This window comes from Alosa alosa, chromosome 17 (assembly GCF_017589495.1).
Source record: "Alosa alosa isolate M-15738 ecotype Scorff River chromosome 17, AALO_Geno_1.1, whole genome shotgun sequence".
Lineage (NCBI taxonomy): Eukaryota > Metazoa > Chordata > Actinopteri > Clupeiformes > Clupeidae > Alosa > Alosa alosa.
The window spans coordinates 14967431-14994747 of NC_063205.1; the positions used below are offsets into that span (position 1 = coordinate 14967431).

At 45.3% G+C, this 27317-nt stretch overlaps 1 protein-coding gene across 9 annotated transcripts; it reads left to right on the top strand.

The window, feature by feature from the left end:
- Positions 1-53: 53 nt before the first annotated feature.
- pacsin2 (protein kinase C and casein kinase substrate in neurons 2) lies at positions 54-26909 on the top strand. 9 transcript variants are annotated; one of them, XM_048267643.1, is made up of 12 exons: positions 57-183; positions 11085-11169; positions 12217-12373; positions 13579-13814; positions 16823-16978; positions 17239-17414; positions 17897-18017; positions 20093-20155; positions 21166-21284; positions 23815-23952; positions 25378-25571; positions 25925-26909. In XM_048267643.1, exons 2-12 carry the CDS (start codon positions 11113-11115, stop codon positions 26035-26037), a joined length of 1530 nt encoding a protein of 509 aa, XP_048123600.1. In that variant the 5' UTR covers positions 57-183; positions 11085-11112; the 3' UTR covers positions 26038-26909. The 9 variants fall into 9 exon arrangements, with proteins under 9 accessions (XP_048123608.1, XP_048123609.1, XP_048123600.1 ...); XM_048267646.1 differs by lacking the exon at positions 57-183 and adding an exon at positions 285-303; XM_048267644.1 differs by lacking the exon at positions 57-183 and adding an exon at positions 395-498.
- The last annotated feature ends 408 nt before the right edge of the window (positions 26910-27317 follow it).

The window sequence follows — 27317 nt, forward strand, 5'->3', positions numbered from 1 at the left end:
AAAGTTTGTTTGATTTAGGCTGTGGGGGATGTGACGTTGGAGAGGCGCGCCTCCCCTGGTCATTTGTCGACTGAGGAGTGCGGCTAAGAGGAAAAAACCTGGAGAAGAGAGAACCAACATTTTCTTCAGCCCTCTTTAATTTATCAATTCCATCCCCCCTGAATTGGAAATAAACTCGTCAAGGTAAAGTAACGTTTGCGTTTCTCTAGATCTTTCGATCGTTCAGAGTTTGCTGGGTAACCGAAGCCACTTTACTTTGCATCAGTCTTGCAGTCGGAGGCAGTCCCCAGGTCTATGAGGCTGGTTGGTAACTCGCAACTCGTGTGTGATTTGACACTGCGGCTCAGACCATTTTCACCTGGGACGTCAGATTTTCTAATGTTTCTTAAAATGTGTGACGTTATACTGATTTTGTAAATTAGTAATTTAGGGCTAATCCTCAGTCAAATTAGCAGTTGTACAGTTGAGCAGTTGTGAATGAATAGCGGATTGTTTAAAGTAAGTTTGGTCTCCAGATGGTTTTAATCTTACCTAGCTATGTTAGCTAACTAACGTTAACGTTATGTTAAATCATGGGGCATGGTGTATTTTTCCATTGGCTGCACAACAATCCAGTGTTTTGTAAGCCACGTTCACCTTAATACGTTGTAATTTCCCCCCTATATAAATTGACGTAGGGCTATGTTGGCTCTGACATTTTAGCCAGCTGCTTAGCTTGCTACCCCTAGCTTCGTTGTTGCAGTTTGCTTCTTGTGAAACCCAAAACCTAATGTTAGTCAACCTTGCCTGATTAGCCGTGGACAGTGTGTTTTATGTATAGAAAAAATAGTTGATCTGGTGATCAGTGACACGTCGCTTCGATGAAGCTCTAAAGTCCAGACTTTAATCAATAGGATAGAATTGATCTTGGATAGACTACACGCCGTTGCCTCTAACTTATGCGGAAAATGCCTATGCAAGACTAACGTCAGTAGGGTTTTCATCGAGGAAGGGCGGGGTTGGGTTCCTTGTAGCCAAAGTGAAGTTATCTGTCTATCAGCAAGTGCCCGTACCTCACAAGTTAAATTGACAAAATGGGTTTAACTTGATCTATTTCTGAGTTAATGTCGTTGCATCTGAGTGGAAAAGCTGAGGGTAACACTGTCCAGTCTTTGTTCTTCCAACATGTTGGCTAGTATTTCATTGTACTTTACTTGAGAGCTTTTGGCTAGCACTAGATTAACTAATAGAAAATTCACTTGACACAAGTTTTGCCCGATGTAAGACGCATGTTTATCCTAGCCTGGCTCCTTCCTTCTGTTGGTTTTCGCTGAAAATATTTCGTTTAGGTCTGGTGGATATTCCAAGGACATGGTTTAGCGACAAACCTGGGTAAGTTAACTCCGAGTAAGTGCTAAACCTACTAATAGAAGAGCTGTATGGCTTCATTGAGTTAACTTATACCAGGTTTGTCACTAAACCACGTACTTGGAATAAGCTTACCCCCCAGGTTATACCAGGCGGTGTTTGCCGAGACATGTTATTTCTTTTCACCTGGCATAATAATAATGTAGTGGAAGTATGGAATGGATTTAACTAATTACTTTGATGGCCACCCTTACTTCTAATTCAGTCAATTGTTGCCATATGATGACAGTGTGACAGTCATTACCTTGTGAAGGTGCAGTGTGATTTTAATCTAAATTTGTGAGTTGTTGTTGGGGGGGGGCTAAACCTGTGATAAGATATACAGATAAAGGCAATGGGCCCTCTCTGTGCTGTTTGCCAGGTTTAAGTCCATTGATACAGCAAGTGTTCTGCTTAAGGTTACCATGTCGGCCCTTGTCCAAGTTGGCTGTGGCAAAGAGTTAACAAGTGTGAAAAACTGGAGCTGAGGCTGTAGTGAAAGCTCAGAGTCAGAGGCAGCCCCTGGTTCCTGCTTTTGTTGGCAGAGGAGGCCCAGTCCCATGTGCTGCCTGCAACCTGGGGGAACCACAGGAAGCGGCCAGGAGACACAACGCTTGCTTTTCCCGTGCTTATGGAACACCCCCGTTTCCCCCCATTATGAGGCCACAGGGTCTCTCTCTCTCTCTCTCTCTCTCTCTCTCTCTCTCTCTCTCTCTCTCTCTCTCTCTCTCTCTCTCTCTCTCTCTCTGTGTATATATATATATATATATATATATATATATCTATTTATCTCTTTCTCTCTCTCTGTGTATACGTGTGTATATATATATATATTTATCTCTATCACACACACACACACAGTCTCTTAGTCTCTGTCTCTCACACACACACGCTCTCACTCATAGGCACTCAGACATTCTCTCTTTTTTTCATACACACACACACTCTCTCTCTCTCTGTCTCCTCCCTCTTGTCATCATCTGTGGAACACACAGGAACTGTAACGCCATTGTTTAAAATAAAGTGTTTCGCTAGAGGGTTACCAGAGGTTATAGCTGAGTTTGATCGTAAGATAGAAGTCATCCGTACCTGCAGCTGTTGCAGCACGAATGGATATGAAACGCTTGTTCTGCCTGCAGTGTCAACTGTGGCTGCCACTGTAGCCCAGCCAGTTAGAGTGAAGCATTGATGGCACACAGCTGTTAAGCTGTAATCAGGGAATGGTATGTAAACTCTCATGGAAAGAAAAGCATGAAATTACGCACAGTTCCCACTGCAAGCAACTCTGGAGCTTCTAACAGGCGAGAAAGGGAAGTGCAAACAAATTGTGTAACCATGGAAACCATTTAAGGCTGCACACGCAACAATGTGATTGAGAGAAACCAGCAACTTGAGGATGTTAGGAGAAAATCGGCGTGTTGTGCCCATTGTGTCAAAGTGTTGAGTAGGAATTGGTTGATGCAGGAGCTGGTCTCTAGTTTGTTCTCACACATCAGCTGTGTCTTTTTCAGTGTGGTGATGCAAGTGTTGGTGCTGAGAACCAGTTTTGGATGTGCTTAGTATGTCATGAGAATTCAAGGAACTCGACAGTTAGCGATAAATGGTCCTCTATAGTATTGTATGCTGTTTCCCTCTCAGACTGAAAAGTGCATCCAGACTGTGTCAGCAGTTGTTGACATTAACTTTGACAAGCAGTCTAACAGGATTCATATGATTTTATAGGAGCCCCTCAAGTTCTTGTGATCTCTCTCTCTCTCTCTCTCTCTCTCTCCCCTCCCTCTCTCTGTCTGTCTCTCTCTCTGTCCCTGACCCAATTTGATTCCTCCTCCCCCCTCCCTGGCACTTTGGCACCTGAGGCCTAATATGCGATAAGAGTTTCATAGGATGACGCTACTCTGCTCGGCTGGCTTTCCAATTACATAACTGTACTCCTTTGTTGTTTGACGGCCGTATCCGTGGCAACGGGGGTTCTCTGGAAAGTCACCGGTGAGGGCAGGCTCGCCCGCCTGCTCTCCAGACCCAGGCCCTCTTAGATGGAAGCTATGCGGATCTCGCACACCAGCTGAAGGAAGAACTGGTCACACACACACGCTTGTGTGTGACCAGTTCTTCCTTCAGCTGGTGTGTGAGATCACGCTTGTGTGTGTGTGTGTGTGTGTGTCACCTTGGTGACCGACCGCATGTTGCCACACATTAATTTGGTGAAGGCTAATGTTTACCCATGTTTGGGAGGGAAGCCTGACATTTACTGTCTGCTGACAGGAGGCTGGAGGAGACACTGAGTGAGTCTGCATGGAGTAATGCAGATTGGAGCTTAATGCCAGCTAATGAGAGAGAACCTCTGGTGACTTCCTCCTCAGACTTGTGTGTGGGGGTGTGTTGGATTGGAGAACGTACTAATGCTTTCAGATTTTGTCCTCATAGCTCTCCATCTTTACTTTATTTGTGATGGTTTTCTCATGGTTTAGGAGGATTGAGAAGGACTGAAACGAGATAGTGTTCTTTCATGGACGTGCCTGTGCGTGTCTGTTTTTGTTTTTGTTCATAGTGTGTGTGTTTGTGTGTCTGTGTGTGTTTTAATGGTGGGTGGATCACATGTTGTGGTTCTCTAAGCTGTCTGTGGGCCTGTAACCAGAGGGTTTCGCAGGCTGTCATTGTCACACTGCCTGTGGTCTGACCTAGTAGGCTTCGACCCCCTCTAATGACAGAGGAGACCTCTGCACTCAACACCTCTCACGCTCACAGCTGTGTGTGTGTGTGTGTGTGTGTGTGTGTGTGTCTGACTGACTGACTGTGTTGTCGTCTGTTTGTTCACTAATGTGGTCATGGCGATTAATATGCTGTCTAGTGTGCTAGACCGATGGAAACTTGGAGGCTTGTTTTGAGTTGTTGGGGTGGGGATCAAGATCAAGATCCCAGATCAAGAACCATGAGTGAAAAAAAATGGACAGAGTGATAGAAACGATACAGAGAGAGACACACAGAAAGAGAGAGGGACAGTGACAGAATATTAGAGAAAGGACGAGAGAGGGGGATGGTCAGAAAGATAGAGAGAGTGGGAAAGGGAGAGGGTAAAATATGGAAAAGGTCACAGACGTCTCAGGCCTCGTCCCTGGAGTGGCTTTTAAAGAAAACAACTCTTCTGCCCCTCTCATGAAACCTCCACGTGCTCGCCGTCTCGGGGGACATCACCACTCCAACTTCTGGAGCTCTTTCTCTCTGTCTCTCTTTCTGTCTCTCTCTCTCTCTCTCTCTCTCTCTCTCTCTTCTCTATCTATCTCTCTCTCTCTCTTCTCTATCTATCTCTCTCTCTCTCTCTCTCTTCTCTATCTATCTCTCTCTTCTCTATCTCTCTATCTATCTCTCTCTTCTCTATCTCTCTCTCTCTCTCTCTTCTCTATCTCTCTCTCTCTCTCTCTCTATCATTTCTCTATCTCTCTCTCTCTATCATTTCTCTATCTGCCCTCATCTCCTCTCCTTTCAGGCAGGAGAAAGAAGATTAACAGGAGAGTGTGCTGTATTCCAGTGGCTGGCTCTCAGTCTTATAGAGTAAGGGAATCGTGTGTGTGTGTGTGTGTGTGTGTGTGTGTGTGTGTGTGCGTGTGCGCGCCCAGGCTCATTTGGTAGGCTATATCTTGTGTCAGGGAGTGAGTGATTGGGCACTGGGAGTCTCTCGCTGCCCAGATAAGCCCAGCACAGAAACATGAGCACACAGGAGAGAGTCTTGGCCCATTACATATGACATCACTCATGTGTTTCTAGGCAAACGGTGACCTTATCATGGCTTCCATATGTAATACATATGTGTACCTCTCTCTCTCTCACCCCACACACACACACACTGCTGTATTGGTCTCTGTTTTCATCAAAGCATGCACACACATAGCCTACACACACACACACACTCACACCTTAAAGTAGCCTACCTAAAGTAAACCTCCTTCCAGTGCGATGGACACACGGGTATCTTTCTCTCTCTGCCCTTGTGGAGACAGTGCTCTCCTGCCCACCTCCATACTGGTTGTCCAGTAGACCTTTGAAGCTGCTGTCGCGGTTTCATCACTATGTCCAGGGTTTGTGTGTTTGTGTGTCAGTGAGAGTGGGTGAATGAGGCAGAGTGCGTATTGTTTATTCAACACATTCTTTCAATTCTGGCGTAATCGGCTTAGCTCTGTTATCTCCCAGTCCTCTTTTAAAGAGGAGTTATGGAGATAGTAGCTCAGCTGTTGCTATAGTTGTGTGTTATGGTTCACGTGTGTGTGTGTGTGTGTCTGTCCTGTGTCCTGTGTGTCTGGGACTTTGGACCCAGCACTGGCTGTTCCTCCTCTGTGGGAGTTTTTCGACCGACAGAGAACGCTTTCTTCAACCGGTTCCGTTCAGAATTATTTGCACCTTAGTGCTATGTAGTGAACCAGCCCACATTTCCACCAGTTTTGAACCAAACCAAGGGTGTGTCATCAACAGTGGGTGTTGCATGCAAAACAAAAGTTAATGAGATGCATTAATGGGAGAATGATATGAACAGTTGTCCCGTAAAAACGGCAGAAATTACCAGTCTAAAATGCTAGTTAACGTCTGCAGTGTAATGCTAGTTGACTAGTTTTAAAACTCATGCTTTTAGCCTTCTCCCCTCTGAACGTTAAAGTGACAAGTCCACACCGATTCGCAGGAAAAACCATCTATTTTCTGGTTCAAGCTTTGAACCAAGGTGCCACGTTCCGAACCGTTTATTGTTTGGTCGCAATGCTCCACACGGAACGGTACCTGTTCTCTGTCGGTGGAAAAAGGCCATCAGTGTGGTAGTGTCCATGTTGCATCAGAGGAGGAACCTCCCTTGATTTCCACTCGCCCACTCTTTATATCACGTTATCCAGATCTCATGTCAGCTCCCTCAACTCCCACTCTGTCCATCTACTCTTTATTAGTGTGTGTTATTGTTTGATTTGGAGGATCCAGGGAAAGTGTGGGCAGTTTGAATTTCACAAATATAACTTCTGAATATCACAGATGTGCTCATTTGGAGTGCCCCTAAAACTCTTCAGTTCTGCTTCTCAGGATGATACGCCTATTAGGGCAAAGAGGAACTGACAAACTCATCTGTCAGGTGTTCCCTCACTTCCGGAGGCCACACACACACACACACACACACACACACACACACATACCTTTGCTATCTCTCTCGCTGCCTGTCTGTCTGGCTCTTTCATGTGATGATGACGCTTTCTCTGTTTCTCCATCTATATTATGTAGTACATTCTCTCTCTGTCGTCCTTGCTCATACAGTCAGTCCCTTCCTATCTCTGCCTGCCTGCCTGCCTATCTGGAGGGATGAAAGGTCATGTAAACAGATAGCTGAGCTTCAGCTGAAGGCCTCTTGCATATTCTGTACCGCCATTCAACAGGACAGAGCGGCCTCAGTAGATTTTGGCTTGTTTTTGGTCATTGCAATCAGCTGATATCACCCCCTCCCACTCCACTGCTCTCCACACAAACAAACAAACAAACAAAGGCACAGCAGAGCATTCCAGGTGCTTGTCGCCGTGCTCCGTGTTCCGTTGTTTCCACGGCAGCGATTGTTGAGGGCCCCAGAAAAGAACACAGAAGGGGCTGTCCGCTGCAAATGTCCGCTTCAAATGCAAGGCTTGCATGTGTGTCCACAAAAGTCAGGCACATTGGAAAGACACACGGGGCCTCCAGTGGCCCAGGCACAAAGCCTGAACATGCCTACAGGCCCTCCACCCATGTTGTTGCTGTTGCTGCATTTGGAAGCAGTAAACACTCACTGTTCCCTTAGTTTAGGAAGTGCTGGCAGCTATGGAGTCAGCTGAACTTCTGGCACATGATTGATATAGCAAAGTCAGCAGAGCAGGGGGGAGTCCTCACAAACACTGTGTTCAGCTGGAGATTAATTAAATGACCTCATATCAGTGCTGCGTTAACACTGGGTGCTTTATTGTCTCGTGTATGTTTTGCAATACACGAGACAATAAAGCACTTTTGTTTGTTTAGGTTTGTGCTTTGTGGAGTGTGAGTGTGTGTGTGTGTGTATGTGTATGTGTGGTCACACATGTTGATGGGCGGCAGGGCAGTCTTGCTGAGTGTGTGAGGGAGGCATCCAGAGAGCTTAGGGGAGCAGCAGGCTGTGTGCTGACTAAAGATGCAGCAGCCAGAAGTGCTGAGGCAGCTCACCTGAGAGACCAGACACAAAAACACACACACACACACTCTCTCTCACCACCTCACACACACATTGTACACTGCACCCCCCCTTTAGGCACATTACACACACACACACTCCTACAGTATGCACACACACACACACACACACACACACACATTTTTTCTGCTGCTGAATTGCTGGCCTGGATCCTGAGCAGCAAACCTCCTGACCCTACTGTGGATATAAACAACCCATACAGCGGAAATGGATCCTGTGCCCTTAGTGTGTGTGTGCGAGGGAAGGAGACCTAGAGAAAGATTGAGTGTGTGTGTGTGAGGGGGAGAGAGAGAGAGAGAGAGAGAGTGTGAGAGAGCCTGCAGAGCTGTATGAATGTGAAGCTGGAAAAGCCCAAAAGTAGTTTTCTGCCAGGCCGCTGTGAATGCGGCTCTTGTTCGGGGGGTGGAAGTCACCAATAATAGTTGCTCTATCATCTCCCCTCTGTGTGTGTGTGTGTGTGTGTTTGTGTGTGTGTCTGCCATGGAGTAGAGTGCAGCGTTAACCTATATATCCTCTTACTGTAAGGAGGCTGCAGCAGCAGTGATCAGAGAGCCTTAAGAAGGGCCCAGACGGCCAGATCTCCCCCGTAATCTCCCAGAGTCCCCAAAACTCAACAGAAGGCTGCGGAGATCCCCCCACTTAGGGCTCTCCCATACCAACACTCTGTTAAAGTGGCTCGCCACAGCCATGGGGTACAGGCAGAGTGAAGCGAACCTCATGATTTAATCATTTATTACACTACTACTACTGCTGCTGCTGCTGCTTCTGCTGCTGCTGCTACTACTACTACTACTACTACTACTACTACCTCGAAGAAGTCAACACACCAGCATAGGGACTGGCAACTGTTCAGTTTATGGTAGACACTTAGCTGTCACAACATTAAACCATTCATTAACATAGTAATAATAATGGCAATAATGGTATTAACAGTGCCTTTGTAAATCACATACCAGATGGTTTTGTCTGAAGTCACTAGTGAACCACCAGTGGGTTAAGATAAACAGCTTTTCAAGAGAAGTAAATTATCAAAATTGATGTCCATAGCAGGACTATAATTATAGGCTGTAACTTAAGCTATAGTTATAGGCTGTAGTGGTGTCAGTGCTTGTGTTGAATTGAAGCGAGCTTTTGGATTTTCACTGGAGCGGTTCTCTCCAGCTGCGCACGCAGAGGAAAGTTGGAGTGGGGCAGGGCCCGGAGGGTCAGCCGTTTTAAGGCATTAACTCTCTAGGGAAGGGATGAGCACCATGGACGCACCGGGGGGCAAGAGAAGGAGGATGAGGAGGGATGGGGAACAAGAGTGACAGATGGAGGGGAGGAGAGGGGGATGGATGGATAAAAAGAAAGAAAGAAAGAAGGAGAGAGAGAGAGAGAGTTAAAGGGGGGAGAAGAGTGACAGAGAAGGCTCTGTGTGTGGTGTTCAGCTGTGTGACACCACAACAGGGAGCGGAAACGTCCTCCGCAGAGTTTTTGTGCTCCAAGTGGAGTGTTTAGTCAGTCACACACACACACACACACACACACACAAATACACACACCATCGACCCAGTCCACTCCACTCGCTCTGTAAATCTTTCACTCGTCACACACATTAACGTTCACACAAACTCTGCACACACCACTTGACTCTTCCCCTGCCTTTCTGTAAACAAATTTTGTTTCCACACACTCACACATACCACGTACACTCATGTCAACTCATGAACCTTTCCTGTAAATTCTTTCGTCCTTTCCAAATACACACACACTCACCAGGTGTGTACACTGTTAAAACTGCACTGTTTGAGCTTCTTGAGTCAGCGTTCAGTAAAACAGGATTGTGTGTGTGTGTGTGTGTGTGTGTGTGTGTGCGCGCACTGATCAGCTCTGTATTGAGAAATGTCTGTGGAATGTGGGGAGGATGATTGAGTTGCCAGGATGCTGTTTTCTGAGAACAGCGATAACAGAGGCTCACGTTTCTCATTCAAATGCATTTTCCCTTGTCAGTTGCGGCTGTTTGTGCAGGGCTCCTGACCTAATTTCCTATCTTTTAGTATGTATTGTAACATATAGTCCTATGAGATTGCCCCTATTATTATTATTATTATTATTATTATTATTATTATTATTATTATTATTATTATTATTTATTTTTTTATTATTATTATTTTTATTTTTATTTTAATGCCATTTCTTAGAGTGCATTGCTTCCTCTGACCCAAACAGTGGTTTATGAATGAGCACCACTCTTTATCTCACAAAGACAGGCTGAAATCTACGTGGTGTGTTGAAATTATGAAGTTCCTATTGGCATGGTTAACAGAGTTTTGTGTGTGTGTGTGTGTGTGTGTACGCTTGTCATAGCCTACAGCCATCTGAGTCAGAGTCAGATGTGTGTGACTATCTGGTTTCCAAGGTTACAAGCCACTTGCGCTCTCAAGAAAGTGTGCGGACAAACCGAGCACAACGAAAAACAATACGGCTGTGAAATCTCTTCCTCCTCTCCCCTCCCTCTCTCGCTCGCTCATTTAATGGCTCAACACACATGTGTATGTGTGTGTGTGTGTGTGCATGCATGCATGTACTGTACGTGTGTGTGTGTGTGTGTGTCTGGCATGAGCTTCTAAATGGTGGAAAGTATGAGTATTCCCGCTGTAGCGTGGCGGTGCCTGTGGAGTGGGCCCCTGGCGACAGGCCGGCAGGATAAAGCCGCTTTAGAGGTCCTGCTGGACCAAGGGTCACGGCACCACTGAGAATGGCAGGAATTTTCATCAGAAAGTGTGTGTGTGTGTGTGGGGAGGAGGAAGCAGGAGGCGTGGGAGGCATAAGAGATGGGAGAGAGAAAAAGATGGAGAGAGGAGAAGAAAGCAGGATTGTTAGGGGCAGTGAGAGAGGGTGAGCAGGAAGAGAGGAAGGAGCATAGTAGGAGAGAGGGGGGGGGGTACGTGAGACTATTAAGAGTCCGAGTGGAATATCTCACACACTTGTGGGTCAAATGTAACACCAAGCTGGACTTGCATCATCAATTTGTGTCCCAAATTGACACCAAGATCTAACCATCCTACACACACTAGGGTTTATGCAGTGATACAGTTCTGACTGTGATTACATAATTAAGTTGGGTTTAGATGATGACCATGATGATAAAGTGTTACATTTGCTATGATGATGTATTATATTTGGTAGTGATGGCAGTGATAGTGTATTATATTTGGTGATGATTACTGCAGTAATGTATTATATTTGGTGATGATTATGGTAATGTATTATATTTGGTGGTGATTACTGTGGTAATGTATTGTATTTGGTGATGATTATGGTAATGTATTATATTTGGTGGTGATTACTGTGGTAATGTATTGTATTTGGCGATGATTATGGTAATGTATTATATTTGGTGGTGATTACTGTGGTAATGTATTGTATTTGGTAATGTATTACATGTGGTGTTGGTGATTGTGTGATAATACTAACTATGACCTTGTTCTGCGTGTTTCAGAGGACAGTGGGCAGAGAGGGAAGCAGCCATGTCTGGCACATATAATGACTCCTTGACCGATGTCTCCAGTGACAGCTTTTGGGAGGTACTGTATCACACACACACACACACACACACACACACACACACACACACACACACACACACACACACTTCCATTCGTCAAACCTCATCACATAGCTGCACACTTCATTTAATACCATTAATATCCTTTACCTGCACAATGCTCACTCTCATTCAGAAACTCACAGATTGAAGGCTCTGACTCTTTATGTTTGCACTCTCTAGAATGGCCTCACCTTCACACTCAAGTCAAGAATGTTTGCTTTTGATTCAGCTGACTAGTGTGTGCTTAAACTATCTGGAGTGTGCTTAAAAAGACAAATTCGTTTGAATTGTGTGTAATGCACTAGAGTTTGTGAGGATAAATGAAGTGGCACCTCTTTAGCTTAATTAGACACAACAAGTCGTACTACATGGCCTCAGAATATTAATGGGTGTACGTTCTGAGGGCTACAGGCCTGTTAAGGCCTGGCTACTGTTTAAACTCGGGGGTCAAGGGAACGTAGCACAGGTCAGGCTTACCGAGTTAGATGGTAAATTGAGAGTCTGGGAAAGGAAATGGTGTTAGCAGTGTCATTCGGCCTTCATCCTTGGATGGGAGTGATGGCAAAGCCGGGCCAATCCCTTGAAACAATGTGTATCTGTGTCTGTAAAGCTCTGACCAATATGCTCAGCCAGGCGTTGGTATTCTGGTCGCGATGTCCGTTGTATTGCTTTTGTACTTTCTTGGTGATTTGAGATTCAAGACTTTGTTGCCATAGAACTTAATGCATGACATGCATATACAGTGTGTGTGTGTGTGTGTGTGTGTGTGTGTGTGTGTGTGTGTGTGTGTGTGTGTGTGTGTGTTAAATGGAATGCATGTATGTAGCACTTTTCTTCTCCTCTGAGCACTCAGCACTTTACAGACCAATTGCTCACATCCACATCAGGAGCAGTTTGGGGTTCAGCGTCATCAACCTGAGCCACGTGTGTGTGGTGGCGGCTGCGTGTGTGTGGTGGCGGCTGCGTGTGTGTGGTGGCGCGTGTGTGTGGTGGCTAACCTATGCACCCATTGTGTAATGACCAGGTGGGAAACTACAAACGTACAGTGCGGCGTGTTGATGATGGCAACCGGCTGTGCAATGACCTGATGAACTGCATCCATGAGCGCGCGCGCATCGAGAAGGCCTACGCCCAGCAGCTGACCGAGTGGTCCAAGCGGTGGAGACAGCTTATTGATAAAGGTACACACACACACACACACACACACACACACACACACATATACATACTCACTCACACACACATATATACATACATACTCACACACACACACACACACACACACACACACACATATATATATATATATATATATATATATATATATATATATATATTACACACGCATACACACACACACAAATACATTGATAAAATAATTAGTACACACTGTACCCATATTTGTGTTCACACACACACACACAAATGCATAAATAAATGACTGTACATTCTTTACCCGTGCTTATGGCTATACATTAACTGTAATATTTCCTCTGGTTTTTTATTGCTCACAAAGATGCTTTTCACAGTAACACTGGATTCACACGCAGATGTATAGTACTAGGTCTTACCTCAGGCCAAACACACACATATATAAAACTTCTAAAAATACTGCGCTCACAAGGAACTGTCCCTTCCACAAATAGGCTCCACACGAGCATTCAGAGCTTCAGGAAGATGTGTGCTGGGTTGACCACAGAACGACCAGACAATCCCATGAAATTTTCACCCACTTTATGAGAGGTGTACCCACAGACCTATTTAGGATACAATCAATGTCAGGCAAACAACTAACACCACACACAGGATCACCGACACGAGGCTTCAATCAAAATTGTGCCCATTTTCAAAGTTCTCAATGACATACTATATCCATATTACATCTATCTCTCTATCTCTCTATCTCTCTATCTTCAAAGTCAGAGCTTGAGAGTGCAGTTGCAATGCCCAACTGTGTACTGAGAAGTCTCTCAGAATCAAATATGTGCCTCAATTTTCACTATGGGGCAAACAGGGTATCGCACCCAATGACTCCAGGTCTAGTGGGTGCGTTAGTTCCAATAGAGTATCAGTCCTTCAGTCTAGAATGAACTCGCACACCAATGTTGCCGATGCAATTTATTAGTCCAGTCAGTGGAAAGTGCAAAATGTTTTCGGTCCCATTCAGACCATCATCAGTGCAAGAATTTCAATTGTCACTACTCTTCCACTCAATAAATGCTAATTAATCCATGCCAAAATGGGTATCCTAGTGAATGTGATGCTATGCGTAGTGATGCTTGTCAGTGTGGTACTATACACAATATATAGCTATGGTATTGATATCCCTGAATATATCATAGAATGTTTGAGATCGATAGATTGAGAATAAATCTCCACTCCTCAGGGCCGCAATACGGAACCCTGGAGCAGGCGTGGATCGCCGTGATGACGGAGGCCGAGAAGGTGAGCGACCTGCACATGGACGTGAAGTCGGCGCTGATGGGTGAGGACTTTGAGAAGGTGAAGAACTGGCAGAAGGACGCCTACCACAAGCAGATGATCGGCGGCTTCAAGGAGACCAAGGAGGCCGAGGACGGATTCCGCAAGGCCCAGAAACCCTGGTCCAAGAAACTCAAGGAGGTATGGCTCATTCATTCAGTCACTCTCTCACACACACACACACACACACACACACACACACACACACACACACACACACACACACACACACACACACACACACACACATACACAGGCTGAAACCCTGGTCCAAGAAACTCAAGAAGGTATGGCTCATTCATTCAGTCACCTACTCACACTCACTCACTCACTCACACACTTTCTCTCTCTCTCTCTCTCTTTCTTTCTCTCTCTCTCTCTCTCTCTACACACACACACACACACACACACACACACACACAGGCTGAAACCCTGGTCCAAGAAACTCAAGAAGGTATGGCTCATTCATTCAGTCACCTACTCACACTCACTCACTCACACACTTTCTCTCTCTCTCTTTCTTTCTCTCTCTCTCTCTCGCTCACTCACACACACACACACACACACACACACACACAAAAGCTTTCCCCTCTATGTGATTAATGCATTTTGTACATGGTCCCTGTACAAACTGAACTAAACTAAGAAAAGTATGTACTTTATAATTGGCGTATGAACCAATGAAATGCAAGCTGGGGTTTTCTGTGTCACTTTTACCACAGATGTTGCAAATAATCCCTGTGAACCTGCAAAAGCCCCCACTGGGGTCCTTTACCCCTTACCTAAAAATGTCTTGCTTTGACACCTCTTTGACAGTTTGTTTATGACTCAACGCGGTCTCATCTCACCTCGCTGCCCCTCCGCAACCAATCACAAGGCTGACGTCCTGCCCATGCTGTTTGCTTTAGCGCTGTTATCTCGGCCGTCCCGCAAGGTTAGTGACTGAACGTGACTCGTTCAGTGGCTGAGTAAATAGGCACCCCCCCAACCCCCCCACCCTCTCCATTTAATTCGCAGTGGGTTATTGACTTTCAAAGTCATGGCACCCCACAGAGGTCCCAGTTTCTGAGAGGCCATGATTTTCTATGGAGCTGCAGGAAACCGCTTGGATGACCAGAGCCGTGCTGTTGTGAAGCAGTGCTGCGGCATGTTGGAATGCGCGCAGCTGAAACAATGACCTCTGATGGTCCGATGACCATGGTTCCGGAATGGCTTTGTCATTATTTATTTATTTTTATGTCCCAGCCGCCATTTTCGTTGCCTGTTTGTCACACCGGACTTGATATGACCTTCATGACCACACTGTCTACTTGGCTTGTGTATGTGTGTGTGAGAGAGAGAGCCTTTTTCTTTGAGTTGTGTGTGGCTGGATGTTTGCCTCTGTGTGTGTCTTCCATATCCCCATTCTATAATCTGCCGTCTTCCAGGCCGGCAATGTGGGCTCCTCCTCCATGTGATGTCACAATGATCAACTGGACATCCTGGCATTAGCTGGCCACATGGACACACAGGCCTGGTTAGGGACGTCCGCTGGCGTTTATTAGGCTTATTTATAGCAACGAGCCAGGAATGGCAGACAGACGGGAACAGGAAATAGAAATAGATGTCCCCATAACCTGCCCATTCCTCCTGTCCCAGTACTCTAGTACAAACAAACTACTGTGACTACAGGAACACCTGATGCTTAAGCTTAGTTATTTATTCTTAACCTATTTGATGGCAACCAGAGCCATGTAGGCAGCATATGCATACTCACTATACAGCTGTGATGGTAGCTTAACTTTTTACCTTAATTTTTTTTTTTTTTTTCTGTCTTAATGTGCGAATCACGTCGCTTCGTCCAGCATTTTGTTTCTATATTTGTCAATTTGTTCATTTGTCAGTTTATTTGTCTGTATGTGGAGGGCTTTGGATTGCACTCTGTGCATACAAAAATGTGCAATATAAATAAATGTGACTTGACTTAACAAAAAATTCAGATCATTTGGTATAATTCCACCATGACTTCTGGACTTCTGAAGTATAAAACAAAAAAACGTATTCTTCAAAAGGCTTAAATTGTGTTGTACTGCCTCTGAATATTTTCTCTTCTCTCTCACATCTGTGATGGATGCAGAAAGGCATACCGTCAGTGTGGATGCAATCTGCTGCCTGAGGTTATATGGCTGTTTGTCATGTCTAATATTATTAGACAGGGCTTTCAGCAGATAATGGATGTTGTTTTTATTGGGCTCCTCTGATGATCAGTAACAGCGGTTATGGCAGTGACTGCACTGACATTGCGTTCCTTTCCTGTCCTCTCCTGAGTCATTGTCAGGGAGGTGCAGCATGGCTTTAACGATGTCTCATTGGTTATTTACAGAATTAACTCCCTTTGTTAGTGTGACTGCTGAGAAGCGTATGCATGCATGTTTTATCAGTGTTGGGTCAGATTACTTTGAAATGTAATCTATAACTGAGTACAGACTACACACCAATTTTTGTAATCCGTAACATAATGCATTGGATTACAAAAATAATGTACCGGTAATGTAATCTGAATACTTTTGGATTACTTCAAAATAAAAAAAAATAAAAAATTAAATACATTGAATAAAAAAGACACTCAATTAAATCAAAATCATTTTGTTGCTACACTGATATGTACGGAGACGGAGGTATGTACAGAGGAGGTGCACGGAGCATGTCTGACATTGCCAATGCACACCCACGCCCTTCTATAGCATTATGTAATGTTATTCTCAAAGATAGATAGATAGATAGATACTTTATTGATTCCCAGGGGAAATTCAAAAGGTTCAAAGGTAGGTGCATGATCCTTTTTGTCTGTTTCAGATGATTTGATAGAGAAAAAAAGTGTATTGAAAAGGCCCTTGACTCTGTGTTGGGGTGGCCCAACCAGTTATTAAGTGCAGTTTCTTTGGTTAAAAAGGTGGTGATGGTGATGAAGAGTGGTTGGAAAAAGAAACAGTCCTGTGTGATAGAGTGAAAGAGCACTCATGCTGATAACCCTGGGGGAGGAGGAGGAGGATGATGATGATGATGAAGGAGGAGTATAAGGAGTGGGAGGTGATAGTGGTGAAATTAGCACTCCTGCTAATGACAGTGCAGAGGGATAGTAATGTTGATTATGGTGCGGTCTTGTGTAGGTGGACACGATGAAGAAGGCGTACCATGCGGCCTGTAAGGAGGAGAAGCTGGCCACCAGCCGGGAGAACAACAGCAAGCTGGAGAGCAACTCCAACCCCGACGCCACCAAGAAGCTTCAGGAGAAGGTGGAGAAGTGCCAGCAGGATGTTCAGAAGGTATGTGTGTTTATGTATCTGTGTTTGTTTATCTGTGGGGGGGTGTGTGTGGGGGTGTGGTTGCACCTGCGTCTGTTTGATTTAGTTACATTGACTTTCAGTTTTTGTTAACCACCTCTCCACCACAGTCCCCTTCTTTTTATCTCAGATGTGTACATGTGGGATTTGCGGCATGTTTGCATAGTCCTGTCTGCATCTATGAATGATATCTGTGTGTCTGTGTCTGTGTCCGTGTGTGCGTGTGTGTGTGCTACCCCCAGACTAAGGAGCGTTATGAGAAGTCCCTGGAGGAGCTGGACAAGGTGACGCCTCAGTACATGGAGAACATGGAGCAGGTGTTTGAGCAGTGGCAGCAGTTTGAAGAGAAGCGCATCAGCTTCTTTAAAGAGCTGCTGCTTGATGTCAAGCAGCACCTGGACCTCTCCAGTAACCACAAGTGAGAGGCGCGCACACACACACACACACACACACAGACACAGACACACAAAAAGAGAGAAAGACACACAAGCTAGGCAGAACTGAGGTAGACATACGTACATGCACATGTAGGCCTGCAAGTATATTCTCCTAAGAGAAAAGATCCCATCGTTAGACTATGTGTGTATTGGCCATAAACTGATAAATAATAACACAATGGTGTTTAAATGGACAAACACACAAGCACATAAATGAAAAAAAAAAAAACACACACACACACACACACACACACACACACACAGTTAAGCTCTCCTTAGTTTAAATAATACCACAATGGTGTGTAAATCGGCAAACACACAAGCACATAATTACACACACACACACACACACACACACACACACACACACACACACACACACACACACACACACACACACACACACACACACACACACACACACACACACACACTCTGTTAAGCTCTCTCCTGTACTTTCCAGGTTCCAGACAGTCTACCACACACTGGAGGACACGGTCAAGTCGGCTGATGCCGAGGAAGACCTCAAGTGGTTCCGCAACAACCACGGGCCGGGCATGCACATGAATTGGCCCCAGTTTGAGGTACGCCACCCACTGGCAGTCCAGTCCAGTCCAGTCCTTTAAGGAATAAAAGCCTTTCATTGTTCAAGCTGTTCCAGAACTATACCAGATAGATCTAGAATTAGCATTCGACCGGCATTTAAAATGGTTCCTTAAGTTCATTCATTAAAGAATCAAAATCTTAAAGTAGCGGAGCTCAAATCCCGTATTTCTTGATCCATCTCCTCAAAAAGCTAGTGAGGGCACTTAGACTGGCATGCAGTAGGCAATGAGAACCGGGCTGGAGTGTAGGGCTTGACCAAGCTTGACTCATCTAGTCCTCTGGGACTTCCACTTTCTAGGAGGCGATGAGTTGTGTCATATTTGCAGCATTTATGACTAGAGTTGTTCAACCCCGTGAGAATAGCTGCTTGTTATGCCATGTAAATTATGCATATTTATCTGGAAATGGAGCTAGGGTAAGATGGAGAGAACCTGTCTTTCAGGTTTGTTCATGCATCCACTCACTCACCTGTCACACACACACACACACACACACACACACACTGTGCCGAGCTGAGCATTCACACACATGGACACTCATGGTGCGCACACACACACACACATGCGCGCGCATCATGTAAATACATCTGAAGGCAATGTTGTGTACATATCCATGATCACAGATAAAATGATATAATTAAACACAAATGCAGTCGACCAGGAACACGCTGACCCCCCCACGACCCATCCACCCCCCCCCCCCCACACACACACACCCAGTAAACCGAGACTAAAGATACTATCTATACCAGCGCATAGTGTAAGGGAAGTTTAGCATGTTTTACACACGTGGGTTGTCCCATGAGCTGCTGATCCTCTACTGATACTCTGCCCTTGGCCCTATATCAGCATTGGGACCCGATGGAGCATCCAGACTGTCAGGTTCTGTTCCGTGACATTGGGACATGTTTGTAGAGGATTTAAAGCAAGCACTACTGGAAACCAAAGTCAGTATTTCTTATATAGCAAGTGTACAGTATATCAAGCTCATGTGTAGTAATAATAGAAAGACTACATTGCGTTCAGTTAACTTGATCATTAAGAGAGCGTGTGTGTGTGGATGTATGTGTATGTGCATACATGCATACATACATACATACATACATACATACATACATACATACGTACATACAAAAACAAACATACAAAAATCACTGGGTGAAATTTTGGTGAAGGAGATTGTCGGAAGAGATCAAAAGAGATGTTTCTATCTTAATGTATTGTCTAATGATGTGTTGCTTGATAAATGTGATTGAATGCTTTGTAGTGATTGGAAGCTTGTAATAATGGCACCACACTGTTGATCAGCAGACGCACACATTCTCCCAGCTGTGCTTTCTTCACTGTCCACACGAGGCAGAGTGCACCGGTGGAACTACAGTTTTGCATTGTGTTCCTGTTCTGTTCTGTTTTTAACAACCCCTCCATACCCCTCAACCCCCTATCCCCCACCCACTTACCCCCCTGGGGTTCCCTCTGGACCCCCCACCCCACCCCTCCTTCCTTGAATCCGATTTTGACAGAACATGGAGACTCCCTGCACACGCCTTAGTAAGAGAAAGTCCTTTAGAGTGAGTTCTGCTCCCTCACAGTGGTTGGCGGGTTCACACAGCTCTCTTGCTCTGTCTCTCTGTGCGTGTGTGTGTGTGCGTGTGCGTGTGCGCGTGCGCGTGTGTGTGTTGTTAGAGAGCTATGCCTCAAGGGAATGCAGTCAAATTAGAGAGACTATTGTCATAGAGAGGCCACAGATGCTTCCTGATATTAGAACTGTTATGAGATCAGTACAAACAGACATCATTGGTTGGGTTAAGTGTGTGTGGTGTGCATGTGTTGCGTTTTTGTGCATTCATTTCCAAGGGACATTCAATCAAGCAACTCAATCCAACTGTCATTTATTTTTGAATGGCTTTTGATTACTTGGATTGATTGAATTCCCCCCCTTACTTTCTCTTTCCTTTTCTGTGTATGGGTCTACCTGTCTTTTTCCCCCTCATCTTCCTCATCCTCCTCCTCCTCCACATCTCTCTGAACTCTGGGCTCTTCCACCCCTTCAGTCCTGGAAAAGTCTTGGCGCTGACACGGGGTCGGTCCTGACCTTCGGGCCTTCGTTTCTGAAGGTTAGGCCCGGCGGGCTCGCAACCCGGCACCGCACCACTGTTCTCTGATCAGCACTCTCTCTGGCCCTGCGGCATGTCACATGATGCCTGAGGTGTGACCTCCTGACCTTGTGTTGTCACAGTAACCCTGCCTGAGTTGTTGTCCTGGCAATTAACCCTATGACCTCTGGTGGTAGTATGATGTGTTCTGAGAGACCAATAGTCGTTTTTTTTTTTATTATTATTATTTATTTTTTTATTTATTTATACGTTTAGATGCTTAAGATAATTCATAAGCACCTATCAATAACAAATAAACATTTATTTCTGCCTTTTAGTTCCATAGGGTGCGGATCAGGATTTAGATGCCTCATAATGTTGTGCGTACGGGCTGTCTGCATGCATGGCCCTCTTCACTAATGCAGTGTAGGCCGTGCTGGTCAGGGCACTTATTGCTTCAAGGTGCTGGTGGTGGTTGTGCTGGTGGTGGTGGGTATGGGATGCTGGACGCTCCAGTTGGGCTGCACATATTAAATCATTGTGCAGAATCGCTCTGATTTGTGTGTGTGTGTGTGTGTGTGTGTGTGGAAGCACGTTTGAAAGCTGTCTGAAATCTCACTTCTTGTGCACTGGCTCTTTGTGGGTGTTTACTTATAACCAAACTTAGAGCAGGTGTTTTTTTATTTTTTTAATTTTTTTTGGTGTGTGTATGTTTGTAAAGGCACAGTGTGTGTGTGTGATGTGCATGAAGTGTGACTGACTATAGTAGACCCACATCAGCTTAGCCAGCCAGCAGATTCATTTTGGCTCAAAGTACCCACACTCACACTGAACATGAAACCTTGCATCGCCTGTTTTAATTTTAGTCCCCAAGAGGAACTACCTGCACATGCTGGTGTTGGTTTTGACCACGGCAAACTTTCTGTGCCTTTTTCTGTACGTGTGTGTGTGTGTGTGTGTGTGTGTGTGTGTGTGTGTGTGTGTGTGTGTTCTAGGAGGAGAGACTAATGCTTCTGGTGTGTGTGTTGTAGGAGTGGTCCATAGACATGAACCGCACGCTGAGTCGCAGAGACAAGAAAAAGCCGGGTGAGGGTGTGATGCTCACGGGTATCAGCCAAACAGGAGATCAGCCAGCCAAGAGCAGCAGCAGGTAAACCTTACACCTGAGAACAATCGTGCACACCTGAACATACCTGAGCATATAGCAGTATGCACCTGACCTGAGCCACTATCTGCACAGCCAAATGCACATACACAATTACCTACAATATCACGTCTGTTTTCTAAATACATTTTTACCGTGTTGTAGTCATAGATAGATGGATAGATAGATAGATACTTTATTGATCCCCAGGGGAAATTCAAGGTCTCAGCAGCATACAGACAACACAAACACATTCTTTGACAGCAGAAAGAGTAATTAAAGTATATAATATAAAAAACACAACTAAGCAATAAGGACAGTAGAAGATAAAGAATATGCTAAATATACTAAAATACAAATTATACTAACTAACACTTAATCTAAATCAATTCTAAAAAATAGTATCCACATGGTGGTGCTTTAATCAATCAGAGGCGCTTGCAATGACTGAGGCAGGGACTGAGCCTGTGATTCTCTGTGCATAGTAAGGTAAGGTAAGGTAAGGTGCTCTGTGTGAATGAGTGTCATGGTGATAGTGCAATGGTGATAGTGGTCATGGTGATAGTGCAAATGAGTAAGTCCAACAGTGCAACAATGCAGAAATAAAGTAAGGTAGAGTCTATATATCTATATATTTAACTATTTTAAGGTATAATTGTGGCCACAGTTCGGCTGTAGCATGGAGGGAGGGGTTATGCATATGTGCTAATATAGCACGCAAACAATGAGGCAAAAAGGCAATGGTAAAAGTGGCTAGTGGACAGACATGGAGGGGGTGAAGAGGCAGACAGACTATGCAGAGAAGTCTATCTCTCCTCTTCCCTTAAGTGAAGCATTGAACAGTCACTCACCCACTTCCTACACACATACACACCCATGCATGTTTGCTCATCAGTTCATCATAGCAATAAGGTGGAGAATCTGCATGTAGATGATGGACTGAGCAACAGGTAGTTGTGTAGAAAACACATTCTATTCTGCAATAGAAGAATTGACTACATGAAAAGACTAAAAAATGGAAGAATGTGACCTGCTCTGGGTCACTCCTCATTCTCACACACGCACGCACGCACGCACACACATGCTCACTCACTCACTTTCCTGGCCCTGTGACCAGACAGCCCAAAGTTTCCACTCTACTCGTGCGTGCGTGCGTGCGTGCGTGCGTGCGTGCGTGCGTGCGTGCGTGCGTGCGTGCGTGCGTGCGTGCGTGCGTGCGTGCGTGCGTGCGTGCGTGCGTGCGTGCGTGCGTGCGTGCGTGCGTGCGTGCGTGCGTGCGTGCGTGCGTGCGTGCGTGCGTGCGTGCGTGCGTGCGTGCGTGCGTGCGTGCGTGCGTGCGTGCGTGCGTGCGTGCGTGCGTGCGTGCGTGCGTGCGTGCGTGCGTGCGTGCGTGCGTGCGTGCGTGCGTGCGTGCGTGCGTGCGTGCGTGCGTGCGTGCGTGCGTGCGTGCGTGCGTGCGTGCGTGCGTGCGTGCGTGCGTGCGTGCGTGCGTGCGTGCGTGCGTGCGTGCGTGCGTGCGTGCGTGCGTGCGTGCGTGCGTGCGTGCGTGCGTGCGTGCGTGCGTGCGTGCGTGCGTGCGTGCGTGCGTGCGTGCGTGCGTGCGTGCGTGCGTGCGTGCGTGCGTGCGTGCGTGCGTGCGTGCACGTGTGTGTGTGTGAAATGCGTGTGTGTGTGTCGTGTGTGTCGTGCGATAATGTGTGTAGATCGGATGAGCACATGCAGTCCCAGGAGTACACTGGAGGAATGTCAGCCATCTCCCAACCCACCTGACCTCTGACCCCTGAGTGTTCTAAACATTCTCCCTCGCACAACACACATGTAAGGGACATGGAGGAGCATGGGTGATGGATGGATATTTTTATTTCATTTTTTATTTATCTGTTTTGTGAGCGGGGTGGGGTGGGGCAGGGCATGGGTTCGGCAGATAGGATGTGAGATTAGGACGTAGGAGTGTCAGAACAACAGCAACATAATGACATTTACAGTCACTATCGTACACAGCACTGAACGAAAACCTCTGTGCTTCTATTCAAAATTCATCTTTTTCCTTCATTTCCTTCATTATTATTTGCCTGATGCTCTGACAGGGTTTGTTTAATTTGCATTAAATCCTCATCGTTTTGTTTTTGCAGGTTGTCTTGTTATATTGTTTGTTGTGTAAACGTTCTGACTGTGAATTTGTTAGCTAAAGGAGCACCCCGTAGTAATGTAAATACTGGCCTGCATGTGTTCATTGATGTTCTCCATAGTCATCTCTCATTGGTCGAAGATGTCACTCTAACCCTCATTGGCTGATTTGAAAGCGAGTCATAATAGCTTTCCACAGTGGCCATTCCGTTCCGACATTGGTCAAAGTGGTGTGTTCTGTTGCTGACAAGTGCCATGTGATTGTTCCACGTTTTTGTGTGTCACAATGGCTACCATGTCCAGTAATCCCTCACTGTTATATGGTATTCCACGTCTTACCTGTGAGTCTGAAAAGTGTAACAATAGGTGTATGTGTGTGTCACCATCCTGTCTCTTTCCATGTTGTTAGCCTCGCTGTGCCTCGTAGCACAGAGCCTGTGGGCGCGAATCCATTTGAGGATGATGAGGATGCGGAAGAATCGCCCCAGGAACAGCCCAACAGCAGCCCGACAGTCACTGTCAAAAAAGACCAAGTTGCCACCAAAACGTTGGTGAACAGACAACTGTCGTGCAGTCGCTGCACTTCTTCGCCACTTGTGTCCTTCCTTGCATAGCTCTTTTTCTTTCCCCTCCATTTTTTCCTGTGTGTGTGTGTTGTGTTTCTTCTGTGGCTCTTTTTTCCCCTCCTCACTTGGTTGGGCTTTCTTTGTGGTCCCTGTTAAGTTTTATTTTCATCCCCTTTTTTCATCAGGTTGCTGTATGTTTCTCTGCATGGGCGTTCAGCAAACGAGTACACACTCACATCCCCTCCATCTTGTTCATCTATCTGCCTCCTGTGTACGCACCCACACATGCACGCACACACACACACACACACACACACACACACACACACACACACCTTTGTGTGTGTGTTATCCTTCAACCACCTAACTGTTTCATCTTGCAGAGTGGTCTGTGTGTGTCCAGCCTTGCTTCTGTTCAGTCTGACCTGCTAGGCATAGGGTGTTTTCCTTAGACACACACACACACACACACACACACAGATGTTCCAACAAGCACACTACAGTATACATTAGCCATCTGTCATCTCTGACAGTAGATAGGACTGTTCTAAATACAGAGTCGAATGTGAGTCCATGCCTAATTTCCATCTCAGATTTTTGACTCCAGTGGAAATCCCAAATATTTACCAAGGGGAAGAGAGAGAGGGAGCCAGAGTGTTAGAAGGGGGAGGGGTTGTTGGATAGGTGCAGCCTAGTAAACAGACTGTGTTAGAGAGACACAGACCCCAAAGTGTGATGAAGCTCATCTGTATTGGAGGTGGGTGTCCTCAGCCTGGCGGGTCTGACTGCAACAAGGCATTTACTGTGTTAAGTGTCGTATGTGTGTGTGTGTGTGTGTATACTGTGTGTGTGTGTTGTCTCCATGGGGACTGGTTTGGAGCTGCTGCCCTCTGCTGGTGGTGGTGAACCTGTCTCTCGGAACTCCAGGTGCTCATGGGATATGGCGTGGGCTGTGTGTGTATGTATGTCTATGTGTGTGTCATTATTTACATCATGATGTATGTCTGTGGTCCTGTTCAGCTTTGTTTGTGGTAATAACACGACTCCTAAATCCCCTCGCAAACAGCATCATTATAGCTGGCGTGACATTGGCGCAAAGGCTGAGGGGAATTCACTGTGCGAGGGGGGATTTAGAGCAGTCTCTCTGTGCTGTGTGTTTGTGTGTTGTGTGTGTGTTGTGTTTTATCCTGAAGGTGTTTTTTGTTTTGTCCGTCACGCTCCTGTCTAACTCCTTTTTTATTTCCTGGTTCCTGCTACTCTTGCCTGGCATGCTGGATGTCCAATAACTGACCGCTGATCTGCTGTGTCAGAACCCACTTAAAAAAAAAAAAAAAAAGGGATTGTGGTGTAAGGTGACGGGGATGTTTTGTGAGCTTGACCGTGTATTGGTTCTGTGACCGTGACAGTGCCAGCAGCGTGGATAAAACCCAGGACTGGTCGGACGAGGAGACAGGGAATCCCTTTGCCGGTGATGCCGCTGACGCCAACGGTAACGGCAACCCATTCGAGGATGAGCCTGTCTCTCCAGCCGTCTCGGTGCCGGTGAAGGCACTCTATGACTACGAGGGCCAGGAGCAGGATGAGCTGAGCTTCAAAGCAGGTACTGTCCACATCCTGCCAGCCCTTTATTCAAGTCCAGTTCTTGATCTTAAGTGTAGCCTTGGGACGTTCTAGTGCAGTGAATTATAGTCTATATCTATCTATCTATCTATATCTATCTATCTATATCTATCTATCTATCTCTCTATCTCTCTATCTCTCTATCTCTCTATCTCTCTATCGCTCTATCGCTCTATCTATCGCATTTATTTAAAGCATCTTGCTGTTTACAAATAAATGTTTTCATGATATGACCATAACACTCCCTTTCTTTGTTTCATTCTTTTTCTTTCTTTTGTTTTCTTTCTTTTCTCTCTCTTTCTCTCTATCTTCCTCTCTTTCTCCCTCTCTCAGGGGATGAATTCATTAAGATTGGCGAGGAAGATGACCAGGGCTGGTGCAAAGGGCGACTGAAGGACGGCACTATGGGTCTCTACCCAGCCAACTATGTGGAGGACATCCAGTAGTGAGGCAGACACAAACGATGAGAGAGAGAGAGAGAGAGAGAGAGAGAGAGAGAGAGAGAGAGAGAGAGAATGTATGTGTAAAATGGAAAGAGTAGGAGTCAAATACAAATCTGAGGACTGCTCACTAGTGCCCCCACCTGGTGGGATGTGGACTGAATATGCTGCATTGGAAAGCAAGGAGACGCCAAATTATACAAAGTCATCTCTGGTGTGGTTGCCGAGTCTCTTATCATACATACATCACCAGGTATCCTAACTTGCAAACAACTCACAAACTCAGTCAACAAATATCAACAAAACAAATCACTGAAACTGACTAAAGCCATTTGGGGAAAAATTGCTGAAAATTACTCACTGAATCCACCTGTAGTCACTGTTGAGCAATATATTATACATGCATCGTCATAAGCCCTCTACAAGTTTGCTGTCTCACTCGCTGTGTCATAGAAGATGCTGGACAAAAATTGAGCCAATAGATGTCGCCATGCATGCCTTTGACAAATTCAAGCCTTGTACATTTCAGATTTTATTATATTATTTTCAGAGTCTGTATTTTTATCATTCATGTCTCCACTGACTTCCTTCATGCTGAAAATTCAGTATTTTGGTTTTGTTGCATATCCAATTTGCCTTACACAACTAGGCCTTTACAGTATATCTTGAAGTTGGGAGAAAAGTCATCGAGGAAAAGCTTAACTCTTAAGTTTAAAAGTTAAACTTCCATATTCCTTACTGTACCTCAAAACAATACACACCACTGTGTGGGAGGATCATTTGTCCTGTTTTATGTTAAATAGCATCCGCCAAAACTCAGAATCTAAGGAAAATACATTTGGATATGGATGATATTGTACATTCTTATTTAGTGGAAGTAAATAGTCAACCCAGTGGTTAGAGCACATTTTTTATTTCTATATATCACTTGTCATTGACTTTGTTCAATTTTAACAGACCGCAGTTTTCAGAAAGTTGTAAATGGGAAACTACTCAAACAAAATCACATTTTTAGCCTGGGGACATGGCCCTGATTTAAACGATCAATTGATTGTACTTTCTCACCTATTGATTGTATTCTTTTGTCTGATGGTAGGCCAGCAGGGAAGGGTTTGAGTCCTATCCTGCTAGTCTGGTTAACTTAATAGAACTGTTTTCAGAGGGCATATATATATATATATATATATATATATATATATATATATATACACACACACACACACACACACACACACACACACACACACACACACACACACACACACACACACACACACACATAAGTC

Excerpts from the sequence above, each read along its gene's own strand:
- pacsin2 (XM_048267643.1), top strand. The coding sequence starts at position 11,113 with ATGTCTGGCACATATAATGACTCCTTGACCGATGTCTCCAGTGACAGC. Across the intron at positions 11,170-12,216 it reads CCAGTGACAGCTTTTGGGAG|GTGGGAAACTACAAACGTAC; the intron begins GTACTGTATCAC and ends TGTAATGACCAG. Across the intron at positions 17,415-17,896 it reads GACCTCTCCAGTAACCACAA|GTTCCAGACAGTCTACCACA; the intron begins GTGAGAGGCGCG and ends TGTACTTTCCAG.